We start from the raw sequence: 19,751 nt of genomic DNA on the forward strand, positions 1-19,751 counted from the left end.
AGAACCAGCATAGGGTCAGCAACGTGAGGGCAGATGAAGGGGCTGGGAGACAATGGACAAATCTCGTGTGAACAGGTAAAAGTTGGTTAGAAATGCACCCTTAACTTGAATATGTCTCATTCTCAAAGATAATAAAGCTGCGGGCGGACATGAAACAATTCCAACACCCCACCCCCCCCAACCCTCCGTAAAAATAAAGTGAAACCACGCTATTTCTTGGCACGCCCGGGAATTATTTAAGGAAGGGCGAGGGAGCTGGTTTCCAACAGGACTGCAGGCAGAAACCTCTGCCCCAGACTCGTACTCGTGGCGGCGGTTCCTTGACCACCAGGGGGAGGAATCGTACCGCATCTTGGGCCTTGGGTGATTTCACCCAGCAACAAAGGGCCGCGTTGAACTGTGGGAATTGTAGTTCGGGGAGGGGGTCGACATTCGTAATCCTGCACGGTGCACCACGGGAGTTATAGTTTGTGACAGAGAGGCGGGAAATGCTTTCCAGCACAAGTGTTGAGTTCTAGAAACTACAACTACCAAAGGGACATGGGCTCCTAGGCAGTTTTTCGTTTCCGTCGAGGGGACCGTCGGGCTGCTTCTGAGAGGTCAGCGTGACTGGGTAAGTCTGATAGCGAGAAAGCTCCAGTTGTCAACTGCGTTGTCTGCAGACTTTTTCAAATTCCAGCCCGGTTGATTCTCCTCGTCTTATTTCTGGAACTTCACATTAATCTCTGGTCCTTTCTGGTTCCTATTCAGACGCCTCCGGCAGCCACCCCACACTCTTAACTCTCCCCCCTGGCTTCTCCAGCCTTCACTCCCGGCGCCCCTGGAATCCCACCCATCCTGCGCTCTCGTCTTGGGACCCAGCCCCCACAACCCCATCCTGAGCCCACAGCGTCACTTTTCTGAAATCTGGACTTGAAAAGGCGCCACACCTCCTATGTGCTTCACTCTTACCCTCCCTTTGCTGTTTTTCATGCTAGTGGAAGAAGGCTCGCCACCACTTCTCAGTCCGCGGAAAAGCCCAGTGAGGACTGGAAGTCAGCAGACACGGGCTCTAGTCCGACAGCTCACTCGCTATGTGATCTTGGGCAAACCGTGCTTCTCTGGGACTCACTGTCTTCACCTGCAAAATGGAGATGACAGTTGCTCTGTCACTCTTAGTAAGAGGCTGTGTTGTGCAGCCAATAAGCTGCTATGTGTGAAAGTGCTGTGTAAACTGTAAAGCCTCCACAAGCGAGAGAGATTAATTTTGTTAAAATTATTAGTGCACTGGAACAATCTTATCTTGGCTCCTTTTTTTAGCTCTGCCCCCTTGTTGCTCAAACCTGTCCCCTGCGTGCTTGGTGTCTCCACTGGCGAAGAGCAGCAGGATATTTCCTCACTTCCTCCAGAGACCAAAGGTCAGACGAATGAGCTTGAAGTCTCCAGAGAGCTTTCCCTGAAAGTCAGCCCCAAGGAAGAGCTTATCTTGGACTCGGTCCTGAAATAGCCAGTGATGAGAAGTCCACACAGCTGGTAGAGGAAGTTCCTGCTCACTGGAAATAGGACCCCAGCAGGAGACAGACAGCTGCAGCATAAGCCCTATTCATTCCCTCTGGGCTCTTGTGGGCCTGTTTAATACATTGTGGTTTTGGGAGAGGTGTCTCAGGCCGGAAGAGGCTGAGAGGAAAGAATCTACTTTGCTAAAGAGTTTAACCCAGAAAAAGTTTAAAGAGAACTTGGTATGGTATGGTACAGTGTGGCTTGGCTAGGTATGACAAAACAGACATAGCGTTGGTAATTAATTCCTAACATTTTATGAGCACCTAAAATGTACCAGGCCCTAGGCAGTATCAAGTTTCTTAAATTTTACTGTGTCCCCATTTTACATGTAAGGAAGTTGGGCTCAAAAAGAGTTGTACATATAATCAGAGCTACCATCTATGGTTACAGTGCCTTCTAAATGTCAGTGCTTTACATATATTATTTAATTTAATCATCATCAACAATGAGTGATTGTTATTATTTCTATCATGTGGATAAATTATCAGAGGACTAGAATTTAAGGGACTTGCCCAAGAACACACAGCTAAATAACTGGCAGACGTGGAATTTAGATGTCACTGAAGCCTTTCCTCACTATAACATATAGCCTCATTTTTAGATAAAAAGACAGATTAAAGAATTGAGGGGGTTTAAATGAAAGCCAAATAAAGGAACATTTATTGGGTCCCTACTATGTGGGGAGAGCAAGAAGGTAGATGGTTTGACCTACAAAGAAGTACAAAATACAGTCTGTAGTATATCCGAAGAGGTAAGGCGGAAGTGTGGAAAAAGTTAGCATGCAGTGGATAAATTGATTATTAAGACCTGTTATTGCAGGCAGGTCTTGTTATTGCTTCTGGTGGTCGTGGGATTAAACCAAATGAAATCACAGCCATCATTTCATTATTATGAAAACGAACCGAAGCCCTGTATGAAAATAGTGGCATGGAACTCTCAGTAAATGACGCATACACACGTGTCTGAATAAAAGAAAAATTCTGTGTACCACCGGGACCAGAGGTTTTGAAACCTTGATCAGAAACACTGGGAAGCTTTTAAAAATTACCTGATCTCTGGGAATGGGGACCCTAAAATCTATATTTTTGAAGTTTCCCAGGTAATTTCGATGAAAGGTTCAGGAACCGCTGATCTTGATTCTGCTTGGACTACTTGTAGGCAAGTCACTGATAGAAAACTGCTAGGATAGTACTAATCCAAGAACAGGTTGTAAGGCAGCCTGTGATTGGTTACTGGTGCCGGGGAGGCCGGGTGCAGACAGTGCCTAGAGTTGAGGGGAGGAAAGGTTGGAAGGACTAGGTGAAGCTTCAGAGAAGACCAGGGATTTATTTTATGGGGCCTTGATGAGTGGGGCAGGTTTGGAAGGGCGGAGAGTCTTCTAAACAAGCTCCACCATGAATTGTTTAGATAAAGTGAACAAAAGAAGGCAGAGCTACCTGGGCTGATTTCCTTGGAAAATTTCATAGCATTTACTAGAATGACTCTGGATGCTCTGTGTGGAAGTTGCTTAGGCAAAATTTGCAAGTCAGATTGGATTTTTCCCCCTCCCCATTCAACTCGGGCACCAGTCAGTGTGAGCCCAGGGAGTGCAGATTCATTTTCATGTTAGCCTCACAATGGCAAATTAGCTTCTTTAGTTTTCATTTCTTTACAAACTTAATTTAGTTGATCATCTTCCCGGGACTCCCAGAGGGTTCTACTCTCCCTGTTTGGCTGTTTTTAAGTTCACTTATCCTGATTCTAATCCCAAGTACTATTCTCTGTGGGATGAGACCAAAATCTCTCCCCATAAGAAGCTGCTATCATTCTATCCAGTTCTGAAACCCGACTCACCATTGGTTCTTCTTTCTCCCCTGACTCCCCAAATCCACTCAGCTGCCAAGTCTTATTTCTACTTTTCATTCCATCACCAGATATTTCCTGGGTACTTCCTAAGAGCCAGGTTCTACACTAGGTGCTTAAAGTGCACTATTTCATTTTCTCTCCATAGCAACCCTGTAAAGATGGACAGTATTCCCACTGTACTTAGAATCAGGCTTAGAGAGAGCGGAGAACTTGCCCCAGGTGAGAAAGCTAGGCAGCGAAGGAGCTGGCGCTCAAACTTGGGTTTTTCAGACCTAATCTCTCTCGTACCTACAACGTCATTTCCAGGGCCGATTCCAACTCGAGTGCTGGAGGGGCTGCCACCCTCAGATCTGGTCACGCCTTCCATTCCTCAGCCGGCATCCACACCAACTGTCCATTTTTTCTCGTGTGTGCTCTCTCGCCTCCATGCTTTTGCTCTCCTTCTACTTGAGAGTCAACTTTTTCCCTTTTCTCCTCCACTCCCGAGCTGAAGGAGCTCTCTTCTCAGAACTCCTGCAGTATTTTATCTGACCCTCTTTTGTGACAGAACCTTCCGCTGCTTCATTGTTGTGTGGGTGACATGTGTCTCGTGCCCCAGCATAGGCCTCCTTTTGTGTGCCATTAGCGACGAGGGGAAAGGCCGGGGTCTGAGACTGAGCAGCACGCCTTCGGTTTCACTCTGGCTGCACGGTCCACTGACTGCACCGGGAGTTTAGCTCAGTCTTGAAAAGAATTGGGTTTCCTTTGAAATTTGCTTCAGAGAAACTAGACGAAGTCTAGTGGAAAGAAAATCATTTATTTTCCAAAGTTAAATGGAATGGTGTTTGGATTATTAGTTGGTTGGCGTTTTCCACGAGACCAGATCATCAGCAATCAGGAGGTCTATGTGTAATGGTAGTTCTGCCTGTGACCTTGAGCAGCATTACTTAATGACATAGGACCTTGGTTTCTTCACCAACAAAGCACATGTATTCAGTATGTACCAGGCCAGTGGGGAGGTGGAGGTAGGGTGGAGAAGACTGGGGAGGATGGACAGAAATGATCTCTAAAGTCTCTTCTTGCCAGACATGCTTTGGCTTGAACTCTGATCCAACTCAGAGCATTGCTATTTTATTTATTTTTATACAGAGGGGAAGGGAAGGAGAAAGAGAGGGAGAAGAACATCAGTGTGTGGTTCCTTCTCATGCACCCCCTACTGGGGCCCTGGCCCACAATCCAGGCATGTGCCCTGATTTGGAACCAAACCAGCAACCCTTTGGTTTGCAGGCTGGTGCTCAATCCACTCAGCTATACCAGCCAGGGCCCAACTCAGAGCATCTTAAAGAAAGCAGAATAATGTAGTAATTAAAAATGTGTGCTCACAGCCCTGGCTGGTGTAGCTCAGTGGATTGAGCACGGGCCCGCGAACCACACAATCGCAGTTCGATTCCCAGTCAGGGCACATGCCTTGGTTGCAGGCCAGTTCCCAGCAGCGGACTTACGAGAGGCAACCACACATTGATATTTCTCTCCCTCTCTCCTTCCCTTCTCCTCTAAAGATAAATAAATTTTAAAAAATCTTTTAAAAAAAAAAGTGTGCTTAGGGCTAAGGGCATATCAGTTTAGATGCTTTTGGTTCAAACAATAGAAATCTAAACTCAGCGGTTTAAACAAAAAGGGGAATTTGTGTAACTAGAAAGTCTAGGATTGGGTCAGGTTTCCGGTATAGTTTAGTCCAGAGATTCCTAATGTCTTCACAAATATGACTCTGTTTCTCTGATTCTCTCTGGTCTGCCATCCTCTGTGGGTAGCTCATCCTCAAGGTAGGGAAGTAGTAGCTGCAACACACACTTCAAGGCTTTATATCTGCACATCACTCTAGTTCACACAAGAAAGAACTTTTCCACCCTTAACGACCAAACCAAAGTCCCGGGCTTTACTCTGATCGGACTAACGTGTGTCATGTACCCACTCTTCATTTGAACACTGACCAGGGACGAGAGGGACTGATTGGCTCAGGTCAGGTTAGCCCCACTCTGGAGGTTAGGGATGGGTCAGCCACAGCCAGATCACAAAGCTACTGCGTCGGAGGGCAGAATGGAGTGGACACCGAGAAGTCTGACGATGATCTCCCCCGTCAGAGCCATATCACCCATGATCAAATTCTGGCTCTGCTGGCCGAGTGTCTTTGGGTAAATTACCTGCCTTTATCAAGCACCATTTCCCTCATCTATAAGATGAGATAACTGTAAATATCTCAGAGGACTGTTGAAAGGATTCAATTAAATAATACATGTAAAGCACTTAGTGTGGTTCCTGGCACAGAGTAAGTGTAGATAATGATGACGGTGGTGCTGGTGCTGATGGGACTGAAGAGGGATGCAGAGCAGTGGCCTTGGCCCCAGTGCAGGAAGCGGCCAAGTCACAGGGATGTTTCTGGTCAGAAACGCGTGGCTGTCTCCACCAGAGGCTCCTGCTTGAGCCGCTGCCTCCATCACAGTCTTTCCTGTCTCCACCTGTTCGCTCTTACCTTATGTCCTGTCTGGAAATGCTTCCCTTTTTCTTCCCTGCCTCTAGGTCTTCCTCAGTCTCCTTCAGTCCCGAGGCCCAGCATAAGTGTCACCTTTACAGTCAACAGTTTAGCTCGGTGATTTTGTAACTTTACAGTTGGCCCTTGAACAATGCAGGAGTTGGGGGTGCTGACCCTCACGCCGTCGAAAATCCATGCATAACTTTCAGCTTCCCCAAAACTTAACTGCAGTTGTGCCTCAGTATCTACAGGCGATTGGTTCCAGGACCCTCCCCACGCCCGTCACAGACACCGGTATCTACAGATGCTCAAATCTCTTGTATAAAATACCTTAGAACAATGCATCCACTTGGCCGTCTGCATCCCAGGCAGGGGTCAAAAATGCTGTTTTTGATCTCCTGTTGATTTGAATCTGAAGATGTGAAACCCAGAGAAATGGAGGGCCAACTATATATATGCTTACTGACAAAAGTCTGTGTATAAGCAGGCCCGTGCAGTTCAAATCCACATTGTTCAAGGGTCGGCTGACCCCCGTGAGCAGGATCAGTAAGGACTAAGACCTCGGGTCTAGATCAGACAGACCTGGGTTTTGCCACCCATAAGCAGTGTGACTTGGGAAAGTTCTTCAGCCTCCCTCTGCCTTAGTTTCCCCATCTCTACAACATGGTCTTAATTAACCGAGTGCCTTCCTCAGATGGTTTGTTGAGAGAATGAGGTGGTGTAGTGTATGTAAAGATCTAAGTTCAATGCTGACACAGGAGATAACAGACATGAGTAGTTGCTCTTTGCCTCGTGGGAACAAGGTCTGTGTTCCATTCTCCGCAGCAGTTACTGCTCTGCTGAGCACAGAGTAAACACTTACTGGTGGCTTTTGAGAAGCGTGGAAGCGCGCTCTGCTCTCCACAGACATCCTCCCACGCCCTCCCCCAGCGACAGGAAAAGCGGCCCCTAAACCTTGGCAAAGGCGATGTAGCAAAGCAGATGATGTGAAAGATTGAACAAGTCCCTGTCAGGGAGGACGGGGCGATAAGGAGGGGTAATCAGGGGTGACAGATGACACACATAAGCCACAGGAAGCTAAGAGGGAAGCAGAAAGAGGTTGTTCTGTGTTCTACCCTCCAGCTCAGGTTCAGCTGGTCTGATGAGATGGGGGCCAACCAGTCTGTGGGCTTTCCACCTATCGCCGGACCCCACCGCGTGGGCTGTGGGGATGTGATGGAGGGCCAGAGTCCCCAGGTAAGTGTCCGCAGCTCCGCCTCTGCACACCTACACCGCCTCTGCCCGCTCCGTGACTTACCCCCGATAGCCAGTCTGATGGTGCAGTTCCGGGTGGGGAAACTGAGTTAGAGCTGATCTGGGTTTGCCTATAGAGCTCCCGGGTCTGTCTTCCCTGACCTTTTCCTTCCTTCTCCCAATTAGAAACCTCTCAATAGAGGTAGCAAGTTCTTTTCCCAGTTAGAGGAAAGGGGGCCCTGGCTTCAAAGGCAGCTTTCAGATCCTTTCACCCGTCCTGAGAGCAGATGCTGATCCCGGAAAGGTTATTGATCTCAGACTAATTGTGTCTGTGAGAGGAAGAGCGATGGACTGTGTGCCCTGGCCTGTGGCTCCCAACCTGGAAGGGAAGACAGTCTCCTCTTCCTGCTCTCCAGTGCCGCTCCCCCAGCGCCAGCCTAGGGGTGACCCACCGATGCCGCCCCATTCAGCACGAGGGCTGATCTCTCACTCCGGGGTTCCTCCAGGCCGGGTGCGGGGCCGGATTTAAATCTTTCAATGTCCCGAGCACGGAAAAGATTTTGGTGTCCCGAGGTGTCATTCCAAATACAGTTGGCTATTTGAAATAACATAAGCTTCATGTGTATTCTAAGAATAAAATGGCCTCTTTCTGGATTTCCTGAATACAAATTTCAGACATATAAATTGAAAATAAAGGTTTCCCAGTTTGATGCTTTGCTGGTGCCCCAAACGCCTACTGAAGCAGCACTTGGGTTTCTGGCTCTGAGCGGCTGCTCTCTTCTTCCCCGCAGGGGAGCTTCTTCCGACTCTTCTACCCCTGCCAGGAGGCCGAGGAGACCACAGAGCAGCCCCTGTGGATTCCCCGCTACGAGTACTGCACTGGCCTGGCCGATTACCTGCAGTTTAATAAGCGCTGGTGGGGTTTGCTCTTCAACCTGGCTGTGGGTAAGAGCTGGCCTCAGCCCTAGATGCGTTCCCAGCTTCTTGGTTATGTCCCTGGGAGATCCCCAGGTAGACGCAGTCCCGTATAGCTTGCATTGTCCAGCTCTTTTGTAGTGGGGCATCCACTAGCCAGCATTGGGTGGGGAGTGAGGGGAGAATTGTAAGAGCATGGGGAGAGAATTATAGACCGTCGTGCATCTGAGTTGAGACTTTATCATTTATTTGCTGTAGGACTTGGGCGAGTCACGCAGCCTGCCCGGGTACCCGCCTTTGCAGGCTGCTCCGGGAAGCATGTAAAAGCCTCTAGTGTAGTGTCGGACAGAGAGTGTGCTGCGTACGTGGTGGCTGTTACTCATCTATTCGGCATGTAATCCCCACTCTGTGCCAGCTGTGTAGATTAAAGAAACATTAACTGCCAAAGGACATACTGTCTCCTGCAGTTTCCCCGCCCGCTCTCTGCTCTTGTAGGTGGGGTTACGTTGAATCATCCACTTTCCCCAAAGGCCCCACCATTAAGAACTCTACCTACTGCCTTGGCATCTCAGGGATTTACCCCCTGGTGGTTCAGTACTTCCCATCTGGATTTATCTTCCTGTTTTTTATCGTGTTCGTGTTCGTGCTTTCTAGGAGTGAAGAGAGGAAACGAAAAGTGATTGGTTTCCCCAGACTGCTTGGGGGTACATGGTGGTCCTCCAGAAAGGAGGGACCTGTGTTCCCACACTTGCCTGTGCCCAGGCTGCCCTTGAGATTACAGCTCGGGGGCAGCCAGAGATTCTATAGCCCATGTCTCTGCTAGGGTCTTGTCGCCTGCCTGTTAGCTGGAATGGCCCCTTTAAGGCAAAGGACTCTGGATACCCCTTGATCATCTTCTCGCATGGCCTGGGAGCCTTCAGGTAAGAGCTTCTCTCCCTTAGACCTTGTCATATTCCGTGCCTGGTGGCAGCTGCGGAGTCTTATTCTCAGAGGCCGGAGAAACAGACATTTCCGTCTGCCCGCTGTCTTGCCCACCAGCTGCTTCATTCCATAGCAGAATGGGTCCACCTCCTCTCAAAGGCCTTTCTTTCCTAGGCTCCTTCCACCTGGCAGAGCCTTTCCACAGGCTTCACATCCTTCACTGTTCATGTTCCAGCATTTACATCAACCAGCATTTTTCGCTTTCTTCCTATGTAATAGTCAAGAAGTATTAGGAGCTTGAGCTTTATTGTCAGAGTCATTTATTCAACGCACAGCGAAGGATAACTGCACCGACTGAGCAGCGCACGAGACAGATTCGCTTCCTGCCCTTGTGGAGTTCTCGGCCTCACCTTTAAATCCCAGTCAGGCCACCTGTGCTCTCTGTGAGCTTGGACAGTTGTAGGACTCTGAGCCCAGATTTCCTCATCTGTCAAGGGGGCAGGCTGCTCCCCCGGGGGGGTTGGGTTGGGAGGGTTCTGTTATGCTGGCACCTGGCACAAGCGCACATACACAGTCCTCTTCACTTCTACGTGGAGGAACCCGGGTGTGTGAACTGTAAGAGCTCGTTTACCAGACTTGGGGAGACTCTCCCCAGGTTTTATGAGTCAATGTCCAGTCAGAATTCTTTCCATGAATTCTGGTTTCTCACCTTGGTGAGTTGTTTAGCTTAATAACTGTAGTACCTGTGTTCCTGTTTAAATGTGTGAATGTTCTCCATGTCCATTCATCAACATATCTCAGTCTGGTGTATGTGTCAGAGTGTTACACTTCTCAAAGGCATCTACTTTTGCCTCCTCGCCCCCTAAATCATTGTGTACACCGTAGCCACAGAGTCCTATTTCCAAACCAAATATGACCTTGTCATTCCAGCCTCTGGAATAGTGCCTGGCAGGTAGGAGGTGCTCAGTAAATATTTATTGAATGAATGAGTGAACTTCCCTACTAGCCCTTTGTACTTAATTCAACTCTTCATGGTCTTACCTGGAGGCAGGTCCTGGACAAAGTTTCCAGCTTCATTTCTTGCTACTTGCCCCACGCCAGTTCTCCACACACACTGACCTTCTTTCACTTGCGTAAGGCACTGTGTCATTTTCTGCCTCTGGGTTTCATCGGTGCTGTGCTGTGGCTGTTCCCTTTACCTGGAATATACATGGTCTGTCCAGAAGATATCCAGCCATGTAATATGAAAAACAGAGACATTTATTGATGGAGATACTAGATACAAGAAACATTGTACATAGGACAATGATGTTCAGCCCCCTTCAAAGTAGGCACCTGGGGACCTTGCATAGTTCTCCCAGTCGCCATCAGCTGCCCTGTTGTATTTTCCTAAATCTCATCAAGAGTCTGAAATCTCTTCCCTTTCAAAGGTGATTTTAGTTTTGGGAAAAGCCAGAAGTCACAGGGTGCCAACTGTGGGCTGTAGGAGGGTGAGCCACCTGCGTGATTTGATGTTTCGCCAGAAACTCTGCACAAGACACGATGCATGAGCAGGCAGGTTGTCGTGATGAAGCTGCCAATCGCCAGTTGCTCTTAGCTGCAGCCTTCTGAATATCACATAGTTTTTGTGGAGGAATGTGCAAACTTATCTCAATTTGGTACAGATTTCTTCCTCTACTCACTCAGTGATTTTAAATGTGACCGCCACACAGTACACATGCTCATTCAGTGGTATCTACCACCCCTACTGACCAGTACAGTGAAGTTGTCATCGTTCACGCATGCGCACTCCAGTCTGCTCTCCTTGGCTGCCGAATTATGTCGGTGTCGCACAAACCATTCTCGTTATATTAACAATGGCTGGACTTTTCCCAGACAGACCTCATATGTTCTTTTGCTCCTCTCTTTCTCTTCCCTCTCTCCCTCTTTTGCCTGGCCAACTCCAAATTACCTTCAAGGTCTTAGTGTGTGTGTCATTTAGTCAGGGGCACCCATCCTGACCCCTACATTGTATTAGGTTAAGTGTTCTAGTAATGTTCTTTCATAAGACAATCTGTACTTCTCAGTACTTAATTGTAACAAATTAACTGTTTGTATGATTATTCTTTAATGTATGTCTCTCCTACCCTATTGTAAGCTCCATGAAGACAGAGACTGTATCTGTCTTGTATCTCTCCCAGTGCATAGGGCAATACCTGGGCAGTAATTGTTTCCCAATAAGTATTTACTGAGTAAATACAAGGGCTTTGTTTCCACAGGTCCTCGTTCATTCAGAGAATATCTGTTGAGCACCTCTCTGTGCCAGTCTCTTGGCGTGAGAGGAAGGTGATACATACGTAGGTAAACAAAACAAAGAGTTCATATGCACTAGAGGAGAGGAGCCTAAATATGCACTCACGTAGCTGTGGCCCATGGCAGGAAGGGGACAACTGATATGAGATGAGGCTAGAAAGACAAGTAGATGGTTTCGACATCGCGTTCTTACTCAGTAAATTTAGTATCTGCTGTGTGCCAGGACCCATGCTGCGGTTGGGTACTCTGTTGTGATGAGACAAAGTACTGCCCGCAGAAAGATAGTCTAGCGGGGGAAAGAAGCTGAGAAACATTTTCTCCTAAGTTCACAGGTATTTTATATAGACAGCAGGTGAGCATGGTCTTCTTGGTCTAGCATCTACATTGAGACTTCACACCTCAATATGCCTGGGGGAACCAGTTATAAATAAATACTCTTCATGAACCAGAGCAAAATTCCAAGAGGGGAGAGAAAGGAGATGGTGTTCTTTGGTAGTGTCTGGTTGATTCAGGCTCTGAAATCCTTCCCATGGGCCATAGACTGGTGATTTCCCATCCCAGGATGGGTGTGTCCCTTTAAACACTCCCTAACCGGTGTCTCTGTGCCATTATCTCCTTTGATTTCTGCACAGTCCTTTGGTGTAGGCAGGGAGGGTACATATTTTCCAGGTGAGCAGACAGGCTCAGAAAGGCAGACTGGCCCAAGGTTACACAGTTTGAACTAGAAAAAGATCAGAAATCTCTCTGACTCTTATTTTTAGACATTGCCTCCCAGAAGAAAAAGGAACTTAAGAAACTGACCTCCCTGAATCAATTAGGACGCAGGGAAGTTGTGTTTAACAGAAAAACCCCAAATAACAGTGGCCTAAATAATGTTGATTGCTTTTGCAGGTGAAGGAAAGCTGGGAGTAGACAGGGCTGACACGGTAGTTCCACGGAGTTTCGGAGAAGCAGGCTTCTCTGATCCTCTTGCTCTGCCACGGGCGACTCCGTTTCTAAGGAGGTCGCACGACCCAGGATGGCTGCTTCAGCTGTCGCCATTGCATCCGCATTCCGGGCAATAGGAAGGGAGCCTTCTCATTTTTGAGGACATTTCCTGCAAGTTCTGTGTTAAACAGCTGCTTCCATCCCATTGACTAGAGCTGCTCTGTCCATTATAGGAGCTTCTAGCCTCATGTGGCTTCTGAACATTTGAAATGTAGCTGGTCCAAACCGAGATGTGCTGTAAACATGAAATACACACTGGATTTTAAAGACTTCATATTAGAAAAATGTAATAAAATACTAAATTATTTTTAAAGGTTTTCTTTATTTATTTTTAGAGAAAGGGGAAAGGAGGGAGAAAGAGAGAGAGAGAGCCATCAGTGTGTGGTTGCCTCTCACACGCCCCACACTTGGGACCTGGCCCGCAAGCCAGGCATGTGCCCCCACTGGGAATCGAACTGGCGGCCTTTTGGTTCGAAACCTGTGCTCAATCCACTGAGCTACACCAGCCAGGGCCTAAATTATTTTTTTAAATTTTGATTATTTGTTAAAGTGATCATAGTTGGTTACATTGGGTTAAATATTAAAATTCCACCTTTTTTAACTTTTAAAAGCATATTTACTATACAATTTTAAATTACTGAAGTTAGTATTGCATCTCGATTGCTGGGCTAGAACTTAGTCACACAGGCAAACCTGGCTGGAGAGGAGGCTGGGAAATGTCGTACCTTGATATGATGGTGTCTTTAACTTAAAATCGGATTCTATTATTGAGGAGGGAGGAAGAAAGGTGTTTGGAATGGGCACTTGGCAGTGTCTGCCATGGTTCTTTTTCTTTTTCCTGTAAAGTTGGAGGATGGACAGAAATTCCACATGCTAAATCATAGATGCATATTTGCATGTTAAAGAAATAGCCAGAGTCCCTGTCCTCAAGGTGCTAACCAACTCACTTGGGAGACATGCAGTATAACAATAAAAATGCAGCTGTTGCCTTGGCTGGTGTGGCTCAGTGGATTGAATGCAGGCCTGCAAACCAAGGGTCGCTGGTTGAGTTCCCAGCCTAGAGCACATGTCTGGGTTGCTGGCCAGGTCCCCAGTGCAGATGTACGAAAGGCAACCGCACATGGATGTCTCTCTCCCTCTCTTTTTCCCTCTCTTCCCCTCTCTAAAAGTAAATAAATAAAATTTTTTTAGAAATGCAACTGCTGAAGTAGCCAAACTATTGCAGGGCTGGAGGGGTATGTGTGGTGATGAGAATCACTGTAGAGGTGGGAAAACACCATGGATTAATTTGTACGTGCTTCCCAGAGGATGACATTTGGAGCCTTGGTGAGAGCAAGGATATTCTGGCTGAATAAAAGCACCTTCCGAAAGGCCTCTACAAATGGAACTTCCTCCGTTCAATCTTTTGAGATGGTCACTAGCAGAGTATGGTTAGTATGGGGACTAGGGGTGGCCATTTTTCTGATCACTTTTCTCTGTTTCTTCCGGAATCTCTAGGACACTGTATTCAGCTTTCTGCATGGAGCTGGCCTCCCGTGGCTTTGTGGTTGCTGTGGTAGAGCACAGGTGAGGGGTGTCAGCCTCAGGGCACTACCGTGGATTGGGTGCCCGCACTGGGCTAGGGTGTAGGCTAGTCCCCCGATCCTCACAACCACCATGCAGGTGTCATGCCCATTTTAAAGGTAAGCAAAGCAAGGTTCCCAGGTGTTAAATTATTATACTTGCTGAAAGTGACACAGCTGAGTTGGGGTTCAAACCCAGGTCAGTCTCCAAAATCCATGTTTTTCCTACTTTCCTACCCATGCCTCCAGATCTTTTTCCCTGTTAGCTAAAGGATGGTCCAGAGTGTCTTGGCCGAAAAGGAGGATTTGGTAAAGGGAGAAATAAGCTCAGGGTGTCTTCTGATTTCTCTCTGCTGGCGTGTGTATTTCAGGGATGGGTCAGCTGCGACCACGTGTTTCTGCAAGCGGGCCCCAGAAGAGAACCAGACCGCTAACGAGTTGCTGGAGGAGGAATGGATTCCCTACCGTCAAATTAAGGAAGGGGAGAAGGAATTTCATGTTCGGAATTGCCAGGTACGCTTGTGCCAACCGGGGAAAAAGAGTAAGCCTGTCGTCCTTGTACCGCAGTCGCTGAGAAGACTTCTCTAACCTCTGTCTTGAAATCTCAGTCTTAGTGAGTCTGGGCTTGTCACATCAATAAGGAGAAACAGGGTATTAATCAAGATTCTTTGTAATTGCAAGTGACAGAAACCCAACTTAAGCTTGCTAGGCAAAAAGGAGAATTGATTGGCTCATGTAAGTGGACTTGTAGAAAGGGCAAGTCCCCTGGAACCAGACTCAAATGCCATTCGGGTTTGTTTTTCGTTCCCATTCCTGTGTCCTCTGCTGGTTGGTCTCATCTGCAAACTGGCTTACTTTATGAAGTTAGAACCACGGTTCTTGACAGCTCTGAATTCGCGTATGTTTGACCTCGTCATCCAAGAGAAGGGGACTATTTAGAGGTTGCTCCCCCCACCCCCACCCCTGCTGCAAGCTGTAGTTTGAAAAGTTCTGGGGAGAGACTCGTAAAGTGCCAATCCAGAAAGTTCCCATCAGAAATACATCATTAAATTTTTTCTTTTTGTAGGGAGGGGGGTAGTCCTCAAAGGCAGGGGTAACAGAAGTGGAATGGGTAAGTGCTGGGCAGACAAAAACAGGTGTGTGCAATAAATGGGCAAGTAGAATCTCATACTGGTTAATAATAAGAGAACCCTTATTTTCTTTTTTTAAAATCCTCACTTGAGGACGTGCTTATTGATTTTAGAGAGACGGAAAGGGAGGGAGAGAGAGGAGGTGGGGGAGAAACATCAATTGGTTGCCTTTCGTACATGGCCGGACCGGAGTTGCCTTATACACACCCTGACCGGGGACTACACCTATGTATGTGCTCTGACCAGGAATCAAACCCACCACCCTTCAGTTTACAGGATGATGCTCTAGCCAAGTGAGCCACACTGACCAGGGCTCCTTTTGTTTGTATAACATTGTCTTATTTGGTCCTCCTGACAACCCTATGGGTAGACAGACAGAGTGTGAAGAGCAGGTTTGACTCCATTGCACCATTAGGCGGTGGGTAGGTGAGTTGCTGAAAAGTAGCTGAGGCTTTCTCAGCATGTGGGGCCCACAGTGCTTGCGGTGCTTGCGGAGGTGGAGGTGAGCACACTGTCCCTGAATGCGGTGTTGGCCTGTAGGGGAGGGAGTTTCTCGCAGGATGGTTTGTGCAAATTTCCAGCTCCCACTTGGGACTGTCTCTGTTGCAGGTGCATCAGCGGGTCAATGAGTGTATGCGGGTGTTGAGGATCCTGCAAGAGGTCACTGCTGGGCAGACGGTCCTCAATGTCTTGCCTGGTGGGTTGGATCTGGTGACCTTGAAGGTATGACAGCAACTGGGATGACCTGAGCTCATGTATTCATCAGGACTTTCTTGGTTACATGTAATAGGAACCTACCTAACTTACTAGCTTAAACCAAAAGAGAATTTACTGGCTCAAATAACTAGGAAGACCAAAGGCAGACTGGCTTTTAGCCAGCGTAGTCAGATCCAGCGCCTCAAACATTGCCGTCAAAGCCCTGGCACTGCTGTGCATGTGGGCTTTATTCTCACCAGAATAGTTAGTTGCTGGTAGCCCAAGCCTCCGTTTCAGCTCAGCTCCAGATTTAAAAGGAAAAGAGACTACTAGCTTCCACTAATCTGGAGGAGGCTGTGGCTGCTTGGGTCACATGCCCCTTCTGAGCCAATCACCGTGCCAGAGGGATGGGGTGACCTGATTGGCTGGCCTGGGTTACACACCCACTTCTGACAGCCCCACAGGGCCACATGGATGAGAGAATGATGGTCCCTTCCCCAAAGGAAGGGCTTTCCGGCAGCAAAAAACCCATGTTCCCTGCGTGCAGGCTAATTCCTTTCTTTAAGAGAACCCCAAGAATTCCCAACAGGTTAGAAACTGCCCTGGCAGTTTGGTGCCAATTAGGTACATTTTCCTCCCCTACCCAGTCTTTTCACCTCTAATTCCAAAGGTAGCTCAGGCTCTATTTAGAGAACTAAGAAACCACATAAAAGCATAAAGAAAAAAGAAACAGAATTACTTTGACATTTTGATATTTGCCCTTCCAGTTAATGTTATTTCATGGATGCTGTATTGTGGTCTTTTTCTTCACTTAACAAACACATATAAAATAATAATTACTGCTTCATGAGAACTTACTGTGTAAGAGCCCCTCACACGCATGTACTCCGTAAGCGTTATTATCTCTTCACAGAAGGAGACTAAGGATCTAAGAGGCTAAGTATCTTCTCAAGGTTACACAACTGAGTAAATAGTAGAGTTAAAATTTAAATTGGGGCTTTTGGAGCTCATGATGGTGCTATATGCTGCCCCAAAGCCTCTTTAGAAAATACCCTTTTTAAAAAAGATTTTATTTATTTATTTTTAGAGAGAGGGGAAAGAAGGAAGAAAGAGAGAGAGAGAGAGCCATCAGTGTGTGGTTGCCTCTCATCTGCCCCTGCTGGGGACCTGGCCCACAACCCAGGCATGTGCCCTGACTGGGAATTGAACTGGCAACCCTTTGGTTTGCATGCCAGCACTCAGTCCACTTGAGCCACACCAACCAGGGCTAGAAAATATCTTTTAAAGGCTCTGGTAAAGTCTTCAGGGAGAAGCATCTGCCTCAGTGGCCAGTAGGTAAGGCAGAATCTAAAATCTGGAGTGCTTTACCAACCGTTTTGTGTGTCTGTCAGCCCCGACCAGAGAAACAGGGTTTGCAGGCACTGAAGTCCAGGCCTGTATGCCTGCGAGCTTGAGACGCACTGGGGAATGGCAGGCTACAGTGTGGTTGGGTTAGTTAAGAGGTGGCCTTTTGGAAAAATACAGAATAAAAAAGGCCAAATAAATTTTCACCTATCAGATTGAGTAAGGTCTGAAAACTGAGTATTCATTCTTGTTGGCCAAGCTGTGGGGAAGCAGATACATTGCCCATGAAAGTAGAGATTGCTCCATTCGAGGCAGTTTGGCAATAGCTATGGTGGTACAAATGCACGTATTTTTTGACCCAGCAATTTCCATTTCTGAACATTTATTCTGCAGATACCTGTATATATGCAACATGATAGATACATAAGGTCATTCCTTCCAGTGTTGTTTGTAATAGCAAAAGATTGACAGATTATCCTAAATGTTCACCCATAAGGAAACAAGTTTAACAGATTATGGAACAAAGGATGTATTCATTTGGGTAATGCTAATTGCTGTAATACATAAACCCCAAATCACATTGGCTTAACACAATAGAAATTTATTTCTCTCCCACACAAAGTCCAAAATGGGTGCTGCCGTGCCAGGGGTGACTCGGGGATCCAGGCTCCTCGTATCTTACAGCTCTGCCTTCTTCCGCTCGTGAAATGCAGCTTCACTGTGTACATTAAGCCAGAAACAGGAAAGGGCATGGAGATGTGTACGAAAGAGTCTGTATGGACTAGGCCTGAAGTCGAGATTTCACTTTCACTCACGTTCTGTTGGCTAGAACTGGGTCACAAGGCCGCATCTAACTGCCCAGAAGGAGAATCTAGCTGCGAGTCCAGGGAGAAGAGGAACACATTTGGTGATCACTAGCTGTCTGTACCATGGTGAAATCAAATGTAGCTGTAAAAAATGTAGCTCTTTATATACTGACATTATTATGCGAAAAGGTAAAACACAGTATCCCTCGCATAAAAAGTGAGGAAGTATATATTCATGTTTACCCACATGTGTGTTAGTAAGCTCTGCAAACACATGTAAGAAACTTACCCATTTGGGGGCAGGGAGTGGGGACTATGTGGAAAGGGAATGTCGTAGGTGGGAGACTTCTCTATATACTCTTGATTTTACAATATATTAACTTCTAAAGATACCTGAACAGGCCACCTACTGAGTTGCTTTTCTGGAGGCACTGAGCGAAGGGGGAGAATTTAAATATAAAGCCTTAGGATAGAAACTGGGGAGAACGAGGGTTCAGGGCAGAGGATGGGTGGCAGAGCCTACAGAGATTTCCCAAGCCCCTTAGCAGACAGCTGCAGCAGCTTTTTAGATTGCTGTGCCCCGAAGGCTCCTAGAGACAACTAGAAGCAGATCCGAGCAGAGCATATGCGAGCGAGCACACTCACTCTGCTGGGTGAAAGCAGGACAGAGATCCAGGGGAAGGAGCACCTGCGACGGCTTCTCCACCAGCAGGCCTTGCCTTGGGGCAGAGCGGACGGGCAGCGGGAGCACCCACCCTGTCCTGGACCTGGTGCGTGTGTCATCCCGCTGGACCAGTTTTAAGGCAGGGATCTAGAGGATGGAGAGGTTTTGCTCTGACTATGCTCTTAGATGGGTCATGTTGGAATCACGCATTTTTATCTATTCATTTATTCGTAAGTATTTGAATGTCTACTCTAATCCAGGTACTGTAGGTGGTGAGATTGCAAAAATAAAGAGGAAAAATGTGGTTTTTAGAATTCCTGCCTACAGAAGGCTGTTCAGTCCAGGGATTGCCTGACAGGTTGCTCTCCAGTGGGCAGGTTCATAATAGTCCGACGGTAGGGAAGGGCTCACCCACGGGATTGGGCTTCTGCATCATTGTCTCGCTGTTTCTTCCTCTTGCCCCTGAAGAATTCCTCAAAAAAAATACTCTGCATTTGCCGACTTGGCTAAGTTGTCTGCTTTCCTCTCAGGGCAGCATCGACATGAGCTGCATGGCTGTGATGGGGCATTCATTTGGGGGCGCCACCGCTGTTCTGGCTTTGGCCAAGGAGACCCAGTTCCGGTGAGTTTCCCAGTAAGGCCGTCGTCAGCCCCACACCCCATCCATGCAGTCAGCACGTATGTGTCCCTCAAGTCCTGTGTGCTACACACTGTTTTGAGGCCTGAGGATTCAGTGGTGAACAAAAAACAAGTTTCTGATTTCATGGACTTTGTGGGAGGAAACAGACTAGTAAGTGAGTTAACAGATAACCAACCCCCCAGCACCCAGGTGCAGTGAAGAAAATAAAATAGGCTGATAGGCTAGAGCATCTGGAAGCTTTTCTGAGAAAGTGACGTAGGCCAAGACTCAAAAGGCAGAGAAGCCATCCATACAAAGTTCTAAAGGAAGATCATTCTAGGCAGAGGGAACAGCTAATGCAAAGGCCCTGGGGTAGAAGGAAACTTGTGTCAGTAGGCAAGGAGCATAGAGAAGGAAGAGGTTGGAGAGATGATGAGGGAGGTAAGTGGCCAGGTCACAGGGCCTTTTGGCCAGAATAAGGAAGTTCAATTGTATTCTCAGTTTGATGAGAAACCGCTAAAGGAATTTAGGCAGAGAAAAAAATTATACTTAATTTAAAAAAGATCCCACTGGCTATTGTGTGAACTGTGGATTGTAGCAGGACAAGACAAAGCAAGGAGGCAAGTTAGAAAGAGGCTATTTCAAAGTCAAGGTGCAAGATGATAGTTTGCACTAGGATGGAGGTAGCG

At 47.3% G+C, this 19,751-nt stretch overlaps 1 protein-coding gene across 1 annotated transcript in view; it reads left to right on the plus strand.

Annotated features, from left to right (window-relative positions):
• The first annotated feature begins 531 nt into the window (after window positions 1–531).
• PAFAH2 (platelet activating factor acetylhydrolase 2) overlaps window positions 532–19,751 on the plus strand; it is a 32,724-nt gene continuing 13,504 nt past the window's right edge. Inside the window, exons 1-8 of the mRNA XM_037032745.1 lie at window positions 532–613; window positions 7,016–7,129; window positions 7,918–8,071; window positions 8,865–8,961; window positions 13,739–13,807; window positions 14,175–14,316; window positions 15,543–15,656; window positions 18,974–19,065. Coding sequence (XP_036888640.1) covers window positions 7,040–7,129; window positions 7,918–8,071; window positions 8,865–8,961; window positions 13,739–13,807; window positions 14,175–14,316; window positions 15,543–15,656; window positions 18,974–19,065 — 758 coding nt within the window. The 5' untranslated portion in view covers window positions 532–613; window positions 7,016–7,039. The remainder of the gene's footprint in view (window positions 614–7,015; window positions 7,130–7,917; window positions 8,072–8,864; window positions 8,962–13,738; window positions 13,808–14,174; window positions 14,317–15,542; window positions 15,657–18,973; window positions 19,066–19,751) is intronic.

This window comes from Sturnira hondurensis, unplaced genomic scaffold, assembly GCF_014824575.4.
Source record: "Sturnira hondurensis isolate 20B ecotype Veracruz unplaced genomic scaffold, ASM1482457v3 Scaffold0021555, whole genome shotgun sequence".
In the NCBI taxonomy this organism is placed as follows: domain Eukaryota; kingdom Metazoa; phylum Chordata; class Mammalia; order Chiroptera; family Phyllostomidae; genus Sturnira; species Sturnira hondurensis.